The sequence below is a fragment of the Prunus mume genome, linkage group LG8, assembly GCF_029339155.1.
Source record: "Prunus mume cultivar Tortuosa linkage group LG8, ASM2933915v1, whole genome shotgun sequence".
Lineage (NCBI taxonomy): Eukaryota > Viridiplantae > Streptophyta > Magnoliopsida > Rosales > Rosaceae > Prunus > Prunus mume.
The window spans coordinates 2,849,036-2,863,887 of record NC_142705.1 but is presented as its reverse complement, the minus strand read 5'-3'; the positions used below and the strand labels follow the sequence as shown (position 1 = coordinate 2,863,887).

At 38.2% G+C, this 14,852-nt stretch overlaps 4 protein-coding genes across 6 annotated transcripts; 2 read left to right on the top strand and 2 right to left on the bottom strand.

Moving 5' to 3' along the window:
* Positions 1 to 537: 537 nt before the first annotated feature.
* On the bottom strand, positions 538 to 3,577 carry PRMT10 (protein arginine methyltransferase 10). The gene is made up of 7 exons (XM_008244500.2): positions 3,228 to 3,577; positions 2,837 to 3,029; positions 2,643 to 2,748; positions 1,929 to 2,118; positions 1,414 to 1,599; positions 1,230 to 1,313; positions 538 to 1,110 (listed from the first exon to the last, which is right to left on the bottom strand). The coding sequence occupies exons 1-7, from the start codon at positions 3,438 to 3,440 to the stop codon at positions 934 to 936; spliced, it is 1,149 nt and encodes a 382-aa protein (XP_008242722.2). The 5' UTR covers positions 3,441 to 3,577; the 3' UTR covers positions 538 to 933.
* Positions 3,578 to 4,933: 1,356 nt separating this feature from the next.
* Positions 4,934 to 6,762, top strand: LOC103341022 (Protein kinase superfamily protein). Its single transcript, XM_008244502.3, has one exon. It carries the CDS (start codon positions 5,214 to 5,216, stop codon positions 6,570 to 6,572), a length of 1,359 nt encoding a protein of 452 aa, XP_008242724.2. The 5' UTR covers positions 4,934 to 5,213; the 3' UTR covers positions 6,573 to 6,762.
* Positions 6,763 to 7,304: 542 nt separating this feature from the next.
* On the top strand, positions 7,305 to 11,510 carry LOC103341024 (alpha/beta-Hydrolases superfamily protein). Of its 2 annotated transcripts, none has more exons than XM_008244503.2 (10): positions 7,305 to 7,453; positions 8,678 to 8,775; positions 9,243 to 9,357; positions 9,592 to 9,628; positions 9,716 to 9,785; positions 10,002 to 10,106; positions 10,484 to 10,634; positions 10,737 to 10,819; positions 11,004 to 11,097; positions 11,186 to 11,510. In XM_008244503.2, exons 2-10 carry the CDS (start codon positions 8,745 to 8,747, stop codon positions 11,271 to 11,273), a joined length of 774 nt encoding a protein of 257 aa, XP_008242725.1. In that variant the 5' UTR covers positions 7,305 to 7,453; positions 8,678 to 8,744; the 3' UTR covers positions 11,274 to 11,510. The 2 variants fall into 2 exon arrangements, with proteins under 2 accessions (XP_008242725.1, XP_088898501.1); XM_089042375.1 differs by lacking the exon at positions 7,305 to 7,453 and adding an exon at positions 7,478 to 7,659.
* Positions 11,511 to 11,673: 163 nt separating this feature from the next.
* Positions 11,674 to 14,844, bottom strand: LOC103341026 (deSI-like protein At4g17486). 2 transcript variants are annotated; one of them, XM_008244505.3, is made up of 4 exons: positions 14,057 to 14,844; positions 12,887 to 13,174; positions 12,317 to 12,397; positions 11,674 to 12,187 (listed from the first exon to the last, which is right to left on the bottom strand). In XM_008244505.3, exons 1-4 carry the CDS (start codon positions 14,214 to 14,216, stop codon positions 12,033 to 12,035), a joined length of 684 nt encoding a protein of 227 aa, XP_008242727.2. In that variant the 5' UTR covers positions 14,217 to 14,844; the 3' UTR covers positions 11,674 to 12,032. The 2 variants fall into 2 exon arrangements, with proteins under 2 accessions (XP_008242727.2, XP_008242728.2); XM_008244506.3 differs by having other exon boundaries at positions 11,674 to 12,184.
* Between the last annotated feature and the right edge of the window lie 8 nt (positions 14,845 to 14,852).

The following is a 14,852-nucleotide window of genomic DNA, read 5'->3' as shown; positions in this document are numbered from 1 at the left end:
CAGCTTTGCTTGCAGAGCCAAAAATGCAGGGGGGTAGGTTCTGGCCAGTTATTTTAGCATATGGTTTGACAATTAAATATCAACTTATAATGTTCTGATTTCCTGAATGGTCATAGAATACATACAAAGAAGGAAGTCAACTTGGCCTAAAGAACAGCTTGCAGGGCAATTAAAGGCATTCACGTCACCATGTGCATGTAATGTGATGAAAAAAGTCAAATTACTTTATTTTAGTCTAAGAATAGAGATTTGTGCAGGCTGTCAAGCGTAACACACTTGCTTATTTTTAGCAATTTTCAACTAATGGATAGGAACACTAGAAGTATTCAGTTTGAGCGCTCATCTGCTTGCAGTTGAGTCAAAGTCATATCAAGTTAGGGTTCAATGATCTGTCATTATGACCAGAGCTGCAAAATCCGATACCAGTTTTCATGAACTAGAGATACCATTCTGATGAAACTGTATATGCAACTGTTTGTAAATTGTGACCAACAGTTACCTAAAAATAATAATTAGCTAGGAAGAGCAACCACATCATTTCTCAACCCCAGACATAATATTTTGTTTTGAACATTTCATCAGACGTTTACCAAAATGTGTATAATACATTTTGCATCGTAAACAGAACCCCAAAAAAAAAAAATTAAGGGAGGGAGGGAGGGGAGGTAAAAAGGGTTCAAATGCTCTCCAGTATGACACTGCAAAACTACTATAAGGAGTTAAAGGTCAACATAAAGGCCTATTCTGATGAAATTGACAAACTTAACTCCAAAATATCACAAAATTAAAACATAATGAACATTCGAGTATAGCAAAACAGCTGCAAAGCCTGTTGCAAAACTCCCACAAAACTTGCACATATGATTTGTTAGACTGATAACATCTGACAACCCAGTCTCACAAGTATGCTGGTGGAAAGGATCCTTGTTCAGGTCATTCTATGAAATATCTATTTCTGAAAGGCGGAAGTAACTCGCCAGAATACTGTCTAATCTCACAGCCGAACTCAACTTCCATCAATCTATGATTCTCCTTTGATCGGTTCATTGAGAAAGAAGCATTCAGTTTATCCCCTTCACTGACTCGAATTGGAGGGTCCAAGAGGAAAACCTGTTCAATAAAACGGGGAGACAAACACGGAAGAAACTTAGATGCTGTAATCAAAGACTCACATTGATTTCTTGACAATTATTAAAAGTAAAAGGCAAAAGATATTTGGCAGAATAAACCTGTTGGCCCCAGTGTGTGCCATCATTTACACTAGGTGCAGTAGTCAACTCAATCTCCTTCTCAGCTGGATCTTCCTTTCTTCCCTGATACACCAGAACAGGATAAATTTCATGTTACATTGAGCGAGCAAATATTGAAGAGTCCTTTTAATCCAAAACAAAAAGAGATGTTTAATCAGCTTACTCGAAAATGAACATCAAACCATCCCCCGAACCCACAGAGCCTTGTGTTCTGAAGAGTAACTGTTGACAAAAAGTTCGATCTAATTTCAAGGATGTCACTGACAGAGGCAGTTAAACAATCAATCTCCTTGACTGTAGCAGCTGTCCCTATAACTTGATGTGGATGAAGGTTGTTCCACATTGATGTCTGCAAATTCCATAGCATGCATTTAAGATATTGGACACCAGAAGGAGCATGGATTAACCGAAAAATTGAAAAACATATATTGTACAAATATGATATTTTAACATTTCACAGGGGAAGGAGCAAAGGAAACAATTCAAGGGGGAGGGGCAGAGGGGATTCACAGGCTACATGGCTGCGACTTTCCACACACACACACAAAAAAAAAAAAGAGTAAAAATAATAATAATAAGTAACCGTCCCACAATGTACAACATAAAATACAAGTCTATCCACTGACTGATGAATAGAAAAAGATAAAAGTCAACACTCGTTAGAATCATAGAAATCACCTGAAGATAGTATTTCTTCTGCTCTTGAGAGAAAGGCTTTGTTAGAACACTCATATCAACGCCATAATAATTTTTTGTCTGATCTGTGAAACGGTACCAATCTTCCATAGATGATTCATAATCATTACTTTTTTGATCTCCCAATCCAGACCTAATAGGTGCCACCCACATAGAAGCATGGCTAGGATACCTGTGAAACCACAAATTAATTCCAAATTACAATATAAAATGATCAGTAAACCATTTGAAGATTGCCTAATTAACAGACTAAAAGTGGTGGCAGCAGGTTCAAGATAAAATTCCCTCTCTCCAACAGACAGTTTACTGATTATTCCCATCATAGTACAAGAAAACTCTGGGGCTCAATCTAAGGACCAACAACAAAGTGATAAGGAATTGGTGAAAACACAATTTGAAGAGACAATTTAAGCCCTGGTTTTAGAAAAGACAAAGAAGAGATGAAAGCTTGACTACATCTACAAGTACCCATATAATCTTGTCATATGGGGGCTGCATTCAAATGGTTTTAAAACAGATTCAAGTGTTGTGTTCAGAAAAATCGAGATGGTTTTCTGTACACCAGATATTCAAAAAACTTTTAAACTTTAGAAACAAGGAAACAATCATAAAAGTGTGTGTATGCAACACTACCGATTTACTGCTTCTACATATAGCACCAAAACTGTCAACATGTAAATGCCAAGGAACACTTACATGACTCCGGTTGGCTTCAACCACCGGTCACGTGCACATATTACCGAATCAAACATTGATTCACGCAGTAGGAAGTACCCCATCCACTCAGAAATAATCACATCCACTGTGCAACAATGCAGAATCACATAAGCATGACACTAATGGAAACAACATTTTAAAACCAAATTTGTCAAATTCGAGCAATGCCAAACCTTTCTCTGGCAGAACAACATCCTCCATGGAGCCCTCAATCACTTCAACCACGTCTTGAAGCTTATTCGCTTTCACAACCGCACGTGCATGTTCTGCCATGGAAGTCGCTTCAACAGCATAAACCTTCCTCGCTCCGGCTTGTGCCGACCAAATTGCGAGAATGCCACTCCCCGCTCCCACATCCAACACAGCCTTCTCCAAGAAATTAACCAAATTAATCCCAAATTTTCGATACTATAACAAAATTCTCATATTCCCAATAAGCATTAGTCTAAAGATAAGTAAAAGGTGAAGCTTTTTCAGTAAAGGTTAGAACTTTTTGGTTATTGGAGCTATTTGAGTAACGAAACGAACAGAGGACAAAAGAGTATTATGACTTATGAGCTATACCTTGCCATTGAAGTGGTGCTTGTTCTTGAAAACGGCGTTGTAGTAAGCGTCCATGCGAACTCGATCGGAGAGCATCTCCTTCTGGTGGTAAAGAAAGGCGTAGGTGCAGAAGTAGTTGGCGAAGTCGACGCCTTTGTCCACCGCCACGCCGCCGTCTCCGCCATTGCTGGTGCCGCTTTGGTCTCCAACGACAGCGTTTGTGTAGCTCCCCATGTAGTTATGCAGGTATCGTAAGTAGTTATCAGTCAATGCTCTCTTCTCCCAGTCTCAGAGACGAAAAACTGAAAGACAGAGAGGAGGGAGGCTTTGGGTTTTAGGGCAACGTCGATTTAGCCATGGGCCCTGCCTCCTCTGCACTATGCAAACTTGCAACTTGCACTTTCTTAATAATAATAAACAACTATAAAGTATAAAGCTTTTTTATTTTTCTTTTGGTGGTCGGATAAATTTTCTCTCTTTTACACCTACACTATTTACTTAGAAAACTTCAATTATTATTAAAAAAATAAGACAACCTTAATAAATCAGAATAATTATGATAAAAAAACATAAGACCACCTCTTTCTTACACACAACTTTATCACGCTCAATCAATTGCCTACTCATTGTTCTTATGACAAAAACAGAAACAAGCAATAACATTTCTGTAAAATTATCTCTCCTTATTCTACCATGTACATTGAATTCTTTGCAATGGATGATGGATTTATATTCAAGTTTTTGACTCTTCAATAGACATTTTCTTCTAATAAAAACGCAACGTTGTAAAGGGTTTGATTCCATCCAACGTAATTGAGAAAAAACCAAAACACAACATTATGTTTGTGTGAGAGGTATGTTGTGATCACTCTCTCCCTCACTCAAACTCTCTGCTTTCCCTCCTTGGCCTTTCTTCTCCACAAGGTTATGTGCTTTTGTAATCACAAAACAAACAGGGACCCTACAAAATATTTATATTATTATTATGATAAGCAAAAGATCACATGAATCCATATAGTTGGGAATTTTTGGCGCATTGCACATTGTTGCTTTGTGTCGAAATCTCCCGTTAATACCGGGGTTAGGTGCATCAGCGGCATTGCCTGTTCTCCCTCGCGACTGTTTTTAGGTTTCTTCATCAGTATAAATTATTCATATGCAGGACCCGGTCTTGCAGTCTTGCTATTGTCAAACTAATCTTTGGTTTTGTCAAGCATTGGAATATAATATAATTCTGTCAGTGCTCAAATAAGCATATCATGGAAACTGTGTTTTTAGTACAATTAAGGCCAAAACACCACAATCATATATAAATGTTATCTCAACAGCACTTGTCTTTAGTTAAAGGGATTGAATGAGTCAAGAATTTAAAGCCAACATTTGTTTTTGGTCAATGACTAGGTCAGATTGTACACCGTGTCTTCCTGATCTTACAAGTGAATCATAATGCATCAGCAAAAACTATTAACCACAAGAGAGAGACAAAAACAGAAAAAAGACCCCCAGTGTTTCATCAAGTCACATAATGAGTTTTTTCTTTTCTTTTCCTTTTCATTTGTGAAACTGGATCGGTTTAGATGTGAGTGGCTATTTGATTTCAGAAGGGTTTTTTTGGTTGTTGTTGTTGTTCTGCAAGACATTTCCAAATAATTGACCAGATAAAAGCCTTAAATATAAGGATGTGTATGTCTGAAAAGGGAGGGGTGGAGGTTCCAATATAAAAAAGTATAAAGTCAGACAATAAATTAGAGGTGACTTCCAGGTTGTTTCTCTTTGGTCCATATAAAACCCATGGCCATCGGTACAGAACACTGTCCGATATTTCAATTCTCGGCTGATCTGTGGATGGACACGCTTCTAACCTCTGATTTAAATAATTTAAATTAGGAAATTAGACCATAAAAGTAGATTTGTTCAGCACAGAAAGAAAGTGGATCATGTTATAAGAGAGAACGCTTCCTTGCCTCTCTATCTCTCTCTTTATCTGAAAACAAGAATGAGACTCTGATGGAGGACAAAAAAGCTAACATAGTAGCTGCATCATCAGTCATCACCCTCATCATCTTTATAATTGTTGCTCGTGTCTCTCTCAAACTTTCCCATACTTTCTTTCTCATTTGTGGGGCAGGTATTGCTGTGATCCTTGCTGTGTTTGCATGGCTTATAATCAGACACCATTACAATTGCAGGCAAAAGCTGATGGAATCAAATTACGCATCAGAAGGCCGTGAGCTGCGAATAGAGTACAGTTTCCTTAGAAGAGTTGCGGGTGTTCCCACCAAGTTTAGGTACAAAGAGCTGGAGGATGCAACAGACCATTTTCAGGCATTGCTTGGCAAAGGGGCTTCTGCTTCTGTTTACAAAGGGATCCTTAGTGATGGCACTCCTGTGGCAGTCAAAAAGCTTGATGCTGAAGAGCGCCGCGAGAAGGAATTCAGATCAGAAGTTGCAGCAATTGCTAGCCTGCAACATGTCAATCTTGTGCGCCTTCTCGGTTATTGTTGTGTTCCTGCAGGACCTCGTTTCTTGGTCTATGATTTCATCCCAAATGGATCATTGGATTCTTGGATTTTCTCTAGAAAGGAAAGGCCTAACCGGCGTGGGGGTTGCTTGTCTTGGGATTTAAGGTACAGGGTTGCTGTTGATGTTGCTAAGGCACTTTCTTATCTGCATCATGATTGCAGGTCAAGGATTTTGCACCTTGATGTTAAGCCAGAGAATATACTCTTGGATGAGAGTTACAGGGCAGTTGTGGCAGATTTTGGTCTGTCAAAGCTAATGGGAAAAGATGAGAGTAAAGTTATGATAACGATCCGAGGCACTAGAGGTTACTTAGCCCCTGAGTGGCTCTTGGAGCATGGAATTTCAGAGAAATCTGATGTCTATAGTTATGGAATGGTTGTGCTGGAGATGATCGGAGGCCGAAGAAACATCAGCTTCGTCGAAAAAGGGAATGACAGGTCTCAAAGGAAACGGCAGTATTTTCCCAAAACTGTGAGTGAGAAAATGAGAGAAGGGAAGCTTATGGAAGTTGTTGATCAAAGGCTAATGGAAAGTGGAGGTATTGATGAAAGGGAGGTTAAAAAACTGGTTCACATAGCTCTCTGGTGCATACAAGAGAGGGCTAGGCTTAGGCCTAGCATGTCTCATGTGGTTGATATGCTTGAAGGCCGTGTGACAGTGGAGGAGCCTCCTGACACACATATGGTGGTGGTTGATTTTTTGGCAACAGATGAAGAGCCAGCAAATGGTCATGAGAGGCCAAAGATTGCTGCTGCATTGGCAACAAAACGAGTAGATAGCAAAGATGCCTCCACATCAACATGCTCATATGCAAATGCAATGTCTTTGATATCCCCAAGATAGCTCCATCAACAGGATTGATTAGCTGCTTGTTGGTTTATGGCTATATTTTATATAAAAACTTAAAAGTAGGGTTCTTTTAAGCTTACCATTTTTGTTTTTACTTTCATGGTAAACTTTCTTCTGCTTGTATTATGTGTGCATTTTGTTCCTGTTATTCAGAAAAAGAATGAAGCGGTTAGCCTTCATTGTATGATAACATTCATAGGGAAATTACTAAACAAAATACATGAATTCTTATACTCATGCCCTCTTTTAGCTAACTGATCAACAACGATATTAGCTTCTTTGTAAACATGCTTAATAATCACGGAATTGAATTCTCAAGAAGTCACCAAATAACTTATGCAAGAGACCATGAGCTCCATGGAATATTAGCTTGCCTAGTGATGATTTGTATAAGCATCTTATTATTAAAACCAAAAACAAATTAGTTGCCTTGACGTTGAGCTGTTCTTTTCCAAAACCAAAAACAAAAGGAAATTTATGAAGGGTTAGTTTGGTAGGTGGCAAGATGAGATCGTGGGACCAGCCTAAGCAAAAAATCGCTGAAATAGGGGACCAATGTCCAGCAAGCAACTTCTCATCTCAAGCGTCTTGTGTTTATATACTGAGACTGGAATTTTAATCCTCCACTCTTTGTAGGACACGTGGCACACATCTATGGTGCTATCAAGTGAACCCAAGGATTACAATCGAACGGATGAGAATACTCAGATTTTATTGTAGATTTTAAACGCACTGGACATTCTCGTAGACGATTCGAATTCCGAAGGCTAACGACAGCTAATAAAACGACAAATAAAATGATGCTAACTTAAAATTTGGAAGGGGAGAGAGAGAGAGAGAGAGAGGAAGAGAGACAGCGTCCACAGCTAATTGAGGTTTGTACTCTGTAGCAATGGTGTAAAACCCTAAAACCCACTCCTGATTTATGCTCAATTTTGTTTGATTACGTTCCAGTTGCTTAACATAATCTTAAAATTACCATCTTTATGCTTATATCCTTCAAGCTTTTGTATTGCTCTCGATAAAATTCAAGCTTTAGTTTTTCAGTACTTGCTACCCAACCACCCACCAATTATAAACGGTTATTGCCTCTTTTTTCTTTCTTAATTTGCAGGTCTCGATTTGTATGCTTGAATTGTGTTAAAGATTAGAAATTTCTTGTAATGATCTTCGTTTTTTCTCTTTTTGCTGGATTAATGGGGTGTTTGGGAACAATGTTAAACGCGTCGAGCACAACTGGGTATCTCCAATTGCCTAGTTATTGAAGCCCAAATGATTGACAAGAGTGTTCAAGCACCCTTTGGCTCATGTGTATCTGTTTGACATTTGGGAAGACAAAACCCCTAACATGCGGAAGCCCTTATTTGCTATTGTTTGCATGCGCTTGTGTTAGTTTTCTTATTAGATTGCGGCTGTTCACTTCTTCAATTTTAGATGCCAGAGTTTAGGAAGTAGTTAGATATTGGCCACACTCGTTTTCAAATGCTCTTACATTTGGTTAGCATGGCCAAAGTAATTTTGTCCCCCAGCTTGTTTGAGGTATCAGCAAATTAAGTTCTTCTCTCAAAAGCTCTTGAAGTGGCTCCAACATGTTAACTAGGTGTACTTTATATGTTTTGATATCATGTGAAGTTTCAAAGCTCAAGAAGTGAGTGGTTTTACGTGGCTGCAAAGAAGAAAACTTTAACTGATATGGTTTTTGAATGATAAAGGATACAAAATGATTTTTAGCTCATGTAGTTATTTTGCATCTCTGCACATGACACATTATAAATGGAGATATATTATATACGAGAGGGTGATGACACCTATGTATCTGTCAGTTATCCCATGATGTGGATACTTAGAATGTGACCAATATGTTAGGTTTCATCTTGGATGGCACCTATGTGATCACTTGGGTAATCTAGACAGTTGGTCACCTACCTAGGCTTCCTGTGGTGCCAAAATCACCTAGGGCCTCTAGTGGGCACTGTGATGCTCTATGAGAGTTCTAATTAGTCCATAAACTGCTTTTAGATGATAAATCTGATTTTTTTTTTTTTTTGTTTTTGTTTTTTTTTTTTTTTTGTTTTTTTGTGTGTGTTTCTTCACTGCAGGATCTGTGCTCTGTACGATTGCTGCAGTAGGAGTTTGGTCTGTGCTATCTTATTTGGGGGGCCTAATATGAGCTTCACCTCTTCATCTGTGGGTTCTGGTTAGTTTGTTTCCTTTTCTTCATGTTGATGTAGTTTGGTAAAAAGGTTTGGTTAATGGGTTCTCATACATAGGGGTGGCCATCAGGTTGTTATTTTGGTTTGGTAAAAGACTAATTATTTTTCACCAATGATATGCTCTTTTAGTACATCAATTTTTCTTGGTCAGGATTTTGGGTATCAATTTTCTGGCCTTTCTAGAACTCTAACCTCTAACCTTCGTTTTGGGTTTGAGTTGTTTTAAAATGGTCAACCCTGTTCATATTATAAGATTAAGGATGCTTGTTTGATTCTTCCCATTTCTTGATGAGGATTTTGGGCTTTCCTTAATACATATCAATTTGCCTGGGTTTTCAATATCGGTATTGAGCAGTTGATTAGTTGTTTTTTGTGTGGAGATATACGAGATTCTGTTGGTTATCTTATTTGCTATCCTGTCTCATTAAACTTGATTGTAACCTGATTTCAGGTGGTAGAACTGTTAGAAGGGTATTTGAGTTTGGAAGAACCTATGTAGTCAGACCTAAAGGGAAACACCAGGCCACTGTAGTTTGGCTACATGGTCTTGGCGATAATGGTTCAAGGTGTTACTTTGTCCCCATTGCTTATTTTACTGTTTTATTTAGAGGCCTGCACAATAATCATGAAACTGAGGAAGTTTTTCATTTAAGTGACTATCTTTTATTTTAAGTTCCTGCTTCAAAGAGGAGTAAAATCTATTTTTGAATTGCTTCTAGAGAATCACGTGATATTCTGATACGAGATTTATCCATTTTTCTTTAATATGCATTTAAGCTTAAAAAATTTCTCTTTGGCAGCTGGTCCCAGCTCTTGGAGACCCTCCCTCTTCCAAATGTAAGAATATTTTACATTTGAACTATTGGAAGTTGAATTTTCTCATAATTGGTTTAGTCATAATTTATGGTGAAAATAATGATTCAGATTAAATGGATTTGTCCAACCGCTCCTACTCAACCAATTAAAGTGTTTGGTGGCTTTCCTTCCACTGCTTGTAAGTTTTTTGTTTCTTTAATGTATCACCACATGAAGTATGTTCAGCAATATCTAATCATCTACGAGCAGCATCTTGTTTGAAGCAAAAGCAATTGATCTAATTACCATCATCCTCATAGATAGTCGCAGAAAAAAGAAAATATCATCTTGCTGATAGAATAATAGAATTGAAAGTCATCGCAAGTACCCTAATTACTTTTGTGATTTAAAACAGGGTTTGATGTTGGAGAACTTTCAGAAGATGCTCCAGATGATATAGAAGGTTTGGATGCTTCTGCAGCGCATGTTGCAAATTTGCTATCAACAGAGCCTGATGACAGTAGGTTCCTCTCTCTGGATTTTAGCATTTGATGATTTCTCAAGGTGTTGATATACTCTGTTTGAAATGTGTCTCTGTGAATGTTTAGAGAAGCCTTTAAAGATTTCAGTGCTCCTCTTGATCATTGAGATATCTTGAAAGGACAACTTCAAATCATTATACCCCTCCCCTCTTCTCTGCAGGTCCAAGATTCTTTTATGAGCTTGTAAATTAAGGGTAGCTTTTGTCAAAGTAAAATCTTTGCTAGACGCTTCTTCTACAAAATTATGTTTATGGATGGTTCTAATACCCTATACTTTTGAACTTTGAAGCATATTTTTACCCGTTGGTGAATTTTGATATAATTAAGTCATTAAGTCAAGCTTTCTCTGTTACAGTTAAACTTGGAGTTGGAGGGTTTAGTATGGGTGCAGCTACTGCCCTATACTCTGCTACTTGCTTTACTCTAAGAAAATACGGGAATGGTAATCCATACCCATGCAATCTGAGTGCAGTTGTCGGACTAAGCGGATGGCTTCCATGTTCCAAGTTTGATTTCTAACACCCTCCTCCCCATCTTAGCTGGACCCCGTCTATGTTGTTTAGCAGTTTAATTAACTGCCCATAGTTACAAGTCCTATTCTTTTTCAGGACCTTGAGTAAGAAGTTAGAAGAAGTAGATGATGCTGCGAGGCGTGCTGCCTCCTTGCCGCTTCTGTTATGCCATGGAAAAGGTAATCATGATTACCTCTCATACATAGATATTGTTGGTTTTATTTGCCTTTCGCATATGTCATCATTGAAGAGGAGTTGCATCCATGGCTCTAGCATCCTCTTCTGGTGTAGGTTCTGCTGTACTAAGTAAGCTGGTTTACCAGATTTTCTGTTGTAGATATTTACTGATATGATTTATTGCAGGTGATGATGTGGTTCCTTATAAGTTTGGTGAGAAATCTTCACAGGCTTTGAGTTCAACTGGCTATCAGAATGTGGCTTTCAAAGCCTACAATGGGTATGTGATTTAGACATTATGTGTTAAAAGTTTTGCATATAAATTATTAGTTCAAGGAAGTAAAAGAATGTTTTGTTTGGGGATGCAGGCTTGGTCATTATACAGTTCCTGAAGAGATGGATGAAGTTTGTGCTTGGCTTTCGTCAAAATTGGGGCTTGAGGGGACTTCTTCATAGTATGACCCCATGAGAAATCTCAAGCAACATCAAGGAAGAGGAGGAAATTGAAGGGAATGTGTTAAGAAACAAGAATTTAAGTGGTTTTGGTCTCAGTATGACCTATTTTGTCCTTTATGACTTGTTATTGTTTGGCTGGTGCCATTAGATAAATCCATATTCGTATGTAGTAACGACATTCATTATTTGAATCAAGAACATGTCGTATGAAAGTAAAAGGTAGTTCTTTCACTGAAATTGCCTACGTCCATAGTTGCAATAAAGCTGGCTGGACATGAGCTGATACTTTGACCCTTAACGTGTGAGCTTGACAAAAATTGTCTACCGTCCATACTCTTGAGACACAGAACCGGGGGGTTATTGAAGACATTAAAGTCACATTTATTTCCTCCTGTAAAGATTGTATAAGAAATTAAAGACAGATTCATTTCCACTTGCAAAAACAGCTACCGTTCAAAGCCTTCATGCACAAATCATAAGGTCATACACAAACTACTATCTACTTTCCGATTCTTCGGTTTAAAAAATTAAAAAATAAAAGCAAAACCTTGGCCAAAAATATTAGAAAGACATAATTCAAAACTTAAATCGCATTGCTTGTAACACTTTGCATACCAACAATGAATACAGTTCAGGCAGCTCTGTTTCTGAAGCAGGTACTTCCCTACCAAGTAAACCATCCATAACAACAACGGGCCCAACAGCCCTTTTTCAAAAAGGCTGAATCCTTCCACTCTTTCCAAAAATTTTGGGTTTGTTTCACTTGTGAGCCTCTTTGACAAAAGTCACATCTCCACTTCCAGCCACCGGAGACATTGCAGCCAATGGTGACAGCAGGCGCTTCTCTTGATCATCATCCAATTCCTCTGATACACGAGGGGTGGTGATTGATAGAGTTTCGGTACCATCTTCTTCTGGTCACAACCACCCAGAAAAGCAACAAAACAGGTTTCAAATGTTAATGATATAACAACTATAGACAACACAGAGAATACAAACACTCTAATATCGAGTTGAAAATAGTCAAGAATGAGAATAATCACCAGACTCATGATGGTATTCAGGTATCTGTTTAACAGTAGTCACTTGAAGGCTTTCAGGAAGAAGACAACTGCACAAAGAACCTGAAATTACAACCAAAACATGGACTTACGACAGTGTTTCAAGCAATAAATCATGCCCGTGAGAAGTAAAGGCCATCGCAGTTATATTACACAGAATATGACATAAGATGAAGACACAAAGCAAAGCATCGCAATCCAAACCCTCATGCATGGAGTCACACTAAAGTAAAATCCATCACGAAGGATGGAGTTTTGAAAGGCATTCCCATAGTCCTACATGGACAAACATAAAGCAACTTGTTCCTGTGTAAGTAAAGTAATCATAGTCGTCTCAAAGATAATATCTTACTGAATTAATCAAGTCAAATATGATGCAAACAGAGATGAGTAATCTTATTTCCAGCAAACACATAATTGCTTTCAGATTATATTCATGAACCTCAACACTTGAAACCCTCAGTAGAAGGCTGCAGCAGTGAAGTAAATAAAGCTCAAACACTAATGAAATAAAGGAGTACTACAATAGTCAGTAGAAAATATTCTCTCTACCTAGCCGAGCGAGCCGATTCACCCATCCGGGAATCCGTTTTTGTGTCAACCTACATGCCATGTCATCCGTAAAATGGTTGCAATTCTTGGAGATGAGGTGATAGGTATCCCCATGATACTCTGAAGCAACATTCTCAATAAATGTCCGAAATTCAGAGGCATGCATATTTATGCGGCCAAGTGAAACAGAACACCGGTAAATAAAACCTGGGCAGCTCCTTGGTTCCACTTCAAAAACTCCACTGACTGGGAAGTCATGGGCTCCGAAACCGTACTCTTTGCCATGGACTGTTACATACAAGAGAAAGATGATGTTGTTAAACAGATTCTTCTCCATTTTAATAAAGGAAATAAGGAGCATTAAAAGAAGTCAGTGATCAGTCAGAGCAATTTTCAGAAAAGAGGATTTCAGTTTGTTTTGTATACTCTCAAAAAAGCTTATAATAACATTATATCACGAGAAATTGTTATTTCTTCAAAGTCAGCAACTTTTAGTTAATCAACCAGAAAATCATCTCCCACATCGAGAGCTCTCAATACAGTGATACACACATATCCGGTACTTTCCAATTGGCAGATCTTTTCCTTCATAACCAAACGTAAACAAATAAAAAAAAAGCATATGGCAAATTTAATGCACTTTGTAAAACTATCAGCATAACTGCAAACAAAATGGTATAGAACGACATGAGTCTAGACTAGATCCCAATATCATTTTCAATTCTTGCTGCTACATATCTAACTACTATATGACGTAGTACAATAATAACTTAGCATTAGATGCAAGCACATTCATACCTTTTCAATAACTACATTCTTAATTCATTTTTGGGTCCGAAATCAGTGAAACATAACCAGATGTAGACCTACCAGCTTTAAACACCATATGCATAAACAAAAACATAAACTTCAAAACAGAAAACAGAAAACAAGCAAGCCCACAAATCCCACATCCTTCGTATCCATTTAAGCTTGAAATTGCCAATCTTTAGAATAAATATATACAATCCAATCCAAAATATATGGAATGCCCAGAAAAGGAAAGAAACGAATCGACAAAGTAACTAAAAAGAAAAAAGAAAGCACAGCATATAACACAATGCAACCGTACCCAGATCGCCTGAACACATAGCAGAACGAAAGAAAGAATAAAAAGGAAAGAATCCTCACCTTCAATACCAGAGTGAAAGATTCCGAGGCCGAACCAAACGGTGTAATTGTTGAGAGGGGTGAGGTCGTAGACGTTCAACACCACCTGGGTCTCATGGCTTTTGTTCCCATCAATCCCGCCAAGTTGAGAGACCGAGTTGGAGGTGCTCTCGTCCCCCATTTTACCCCAATTCTTTTCGAAATTCCAAAACAACCCCAAGATTTCAACTTTGCTTTTATTCCCTTCTCAGTCCATCGGAGAAGAGAGAAAGAGAGAGGGAGAGAGAGAATAACAAGAGCCTTCAGTTCGGAGATCCGTTTCCGGCCAGAGCGGAAAAAGTTGAAAGCTTTGAGACTTTGGAGGAATAAATTAAAATAAAAAAATAAAAAATAAAATCAAAAGTGGCAAGACATGGGTCGAGTTTCTTTCTTTCTTTTATTTTCTTCCTTTCTTTTTTAAATTTGGACCAGGTTGTATTTTGAAAACTCTTGGCTGTCATTGACGGATTGTGAATTTCGGGCGGAGGTCTGAGACATAACGCGCAATTTTGGAACCCTTCTCGTGAGAAATTCCTTTGCTCAAGATTATTCACGTGTGAGTCAGGAGTCGCACTTTGGTCTTTGACCGTAACACGACATTTTGTTACAATAAGAGCGGGGAAAATGGAAAAACCGGCGCCGGTTCAGCGATACTGAGTTCATTATATTGTCAACTTCGAAGTTCCAATTGGTTGCTTTGTTTGTCTATTTAGGCTAATATTTATTTGAGTTAGGAAATAATGTTCTGCAACAAGCGAAGCGATGAAGCGGGTATATT

Coding starts and splice junctions, on each gene's coding strand:
- LOC103341026 (XM_008244505.3), bottom strand. CDS start 14,216: ATGGGGGACGAGAGCACCTCCAACTCGGTCTCTCAACTTGGCGGGATT. Junction 13,175..14,056: donor CTTTCACTCTGGTATTGAAG/GTGAGGATTCTT, acceptor TGTATGTAACAG/TCCATGGCAAAGAGTACGGT. Junction 12,188..12,316: donor TGAATACCATCATGAGTCTG/GTGATTATTCTC, acceptor GGTTGTGACCAG/AAGAAGATGGTACCGAAACT.
- PRMT10 (XM_008244500.2), bottom strand. CDS start 3,440: ATGGGGAGCTACACAAACGCTGTCGTTGGAGACCAAAGCGGCACCAGC. Junction 3,030..3,227: donor AGCACCACTTCAATGGCAAG/GTATAGCTCATA, acceptor TTCTTGGAGAAG/GCTGTGTTGGATGTGGGAGC. Junction 1,600..1,928: donor AGAAGAAATACTATCTTCAG/GTGATTTCTATG, acceptor TGGAATTTGCAG/ACATCAATGTGGAACAACCT.
- LOC103341024 (XM_008244503.2), top strand. CDS start 8,745: ATGAGCTTCACCTCTTCATCTGTGGGTTCTG. Junction 10,635..10,736: donor GGATGGCTTCCATGTTCCAA/GTTTGATTTCTA, acceptor ATTCTTTTTCAG/GACCTTGAGTAAGAAGTTAG. Junction 11,098..11,185: donor GCTTTCAAAGCCTACAATGG/GTATGTGATTTA, acceptor TTGGGGATGCAG/GCTTGGTCATTATACAGTTC.
- LOC103341022 (XM_008244502.3), top strand. CDS start 5,214: ATGGAGGACAAAAAAGCTAACATAGTAGCTGCATCATCAGTCATCACC.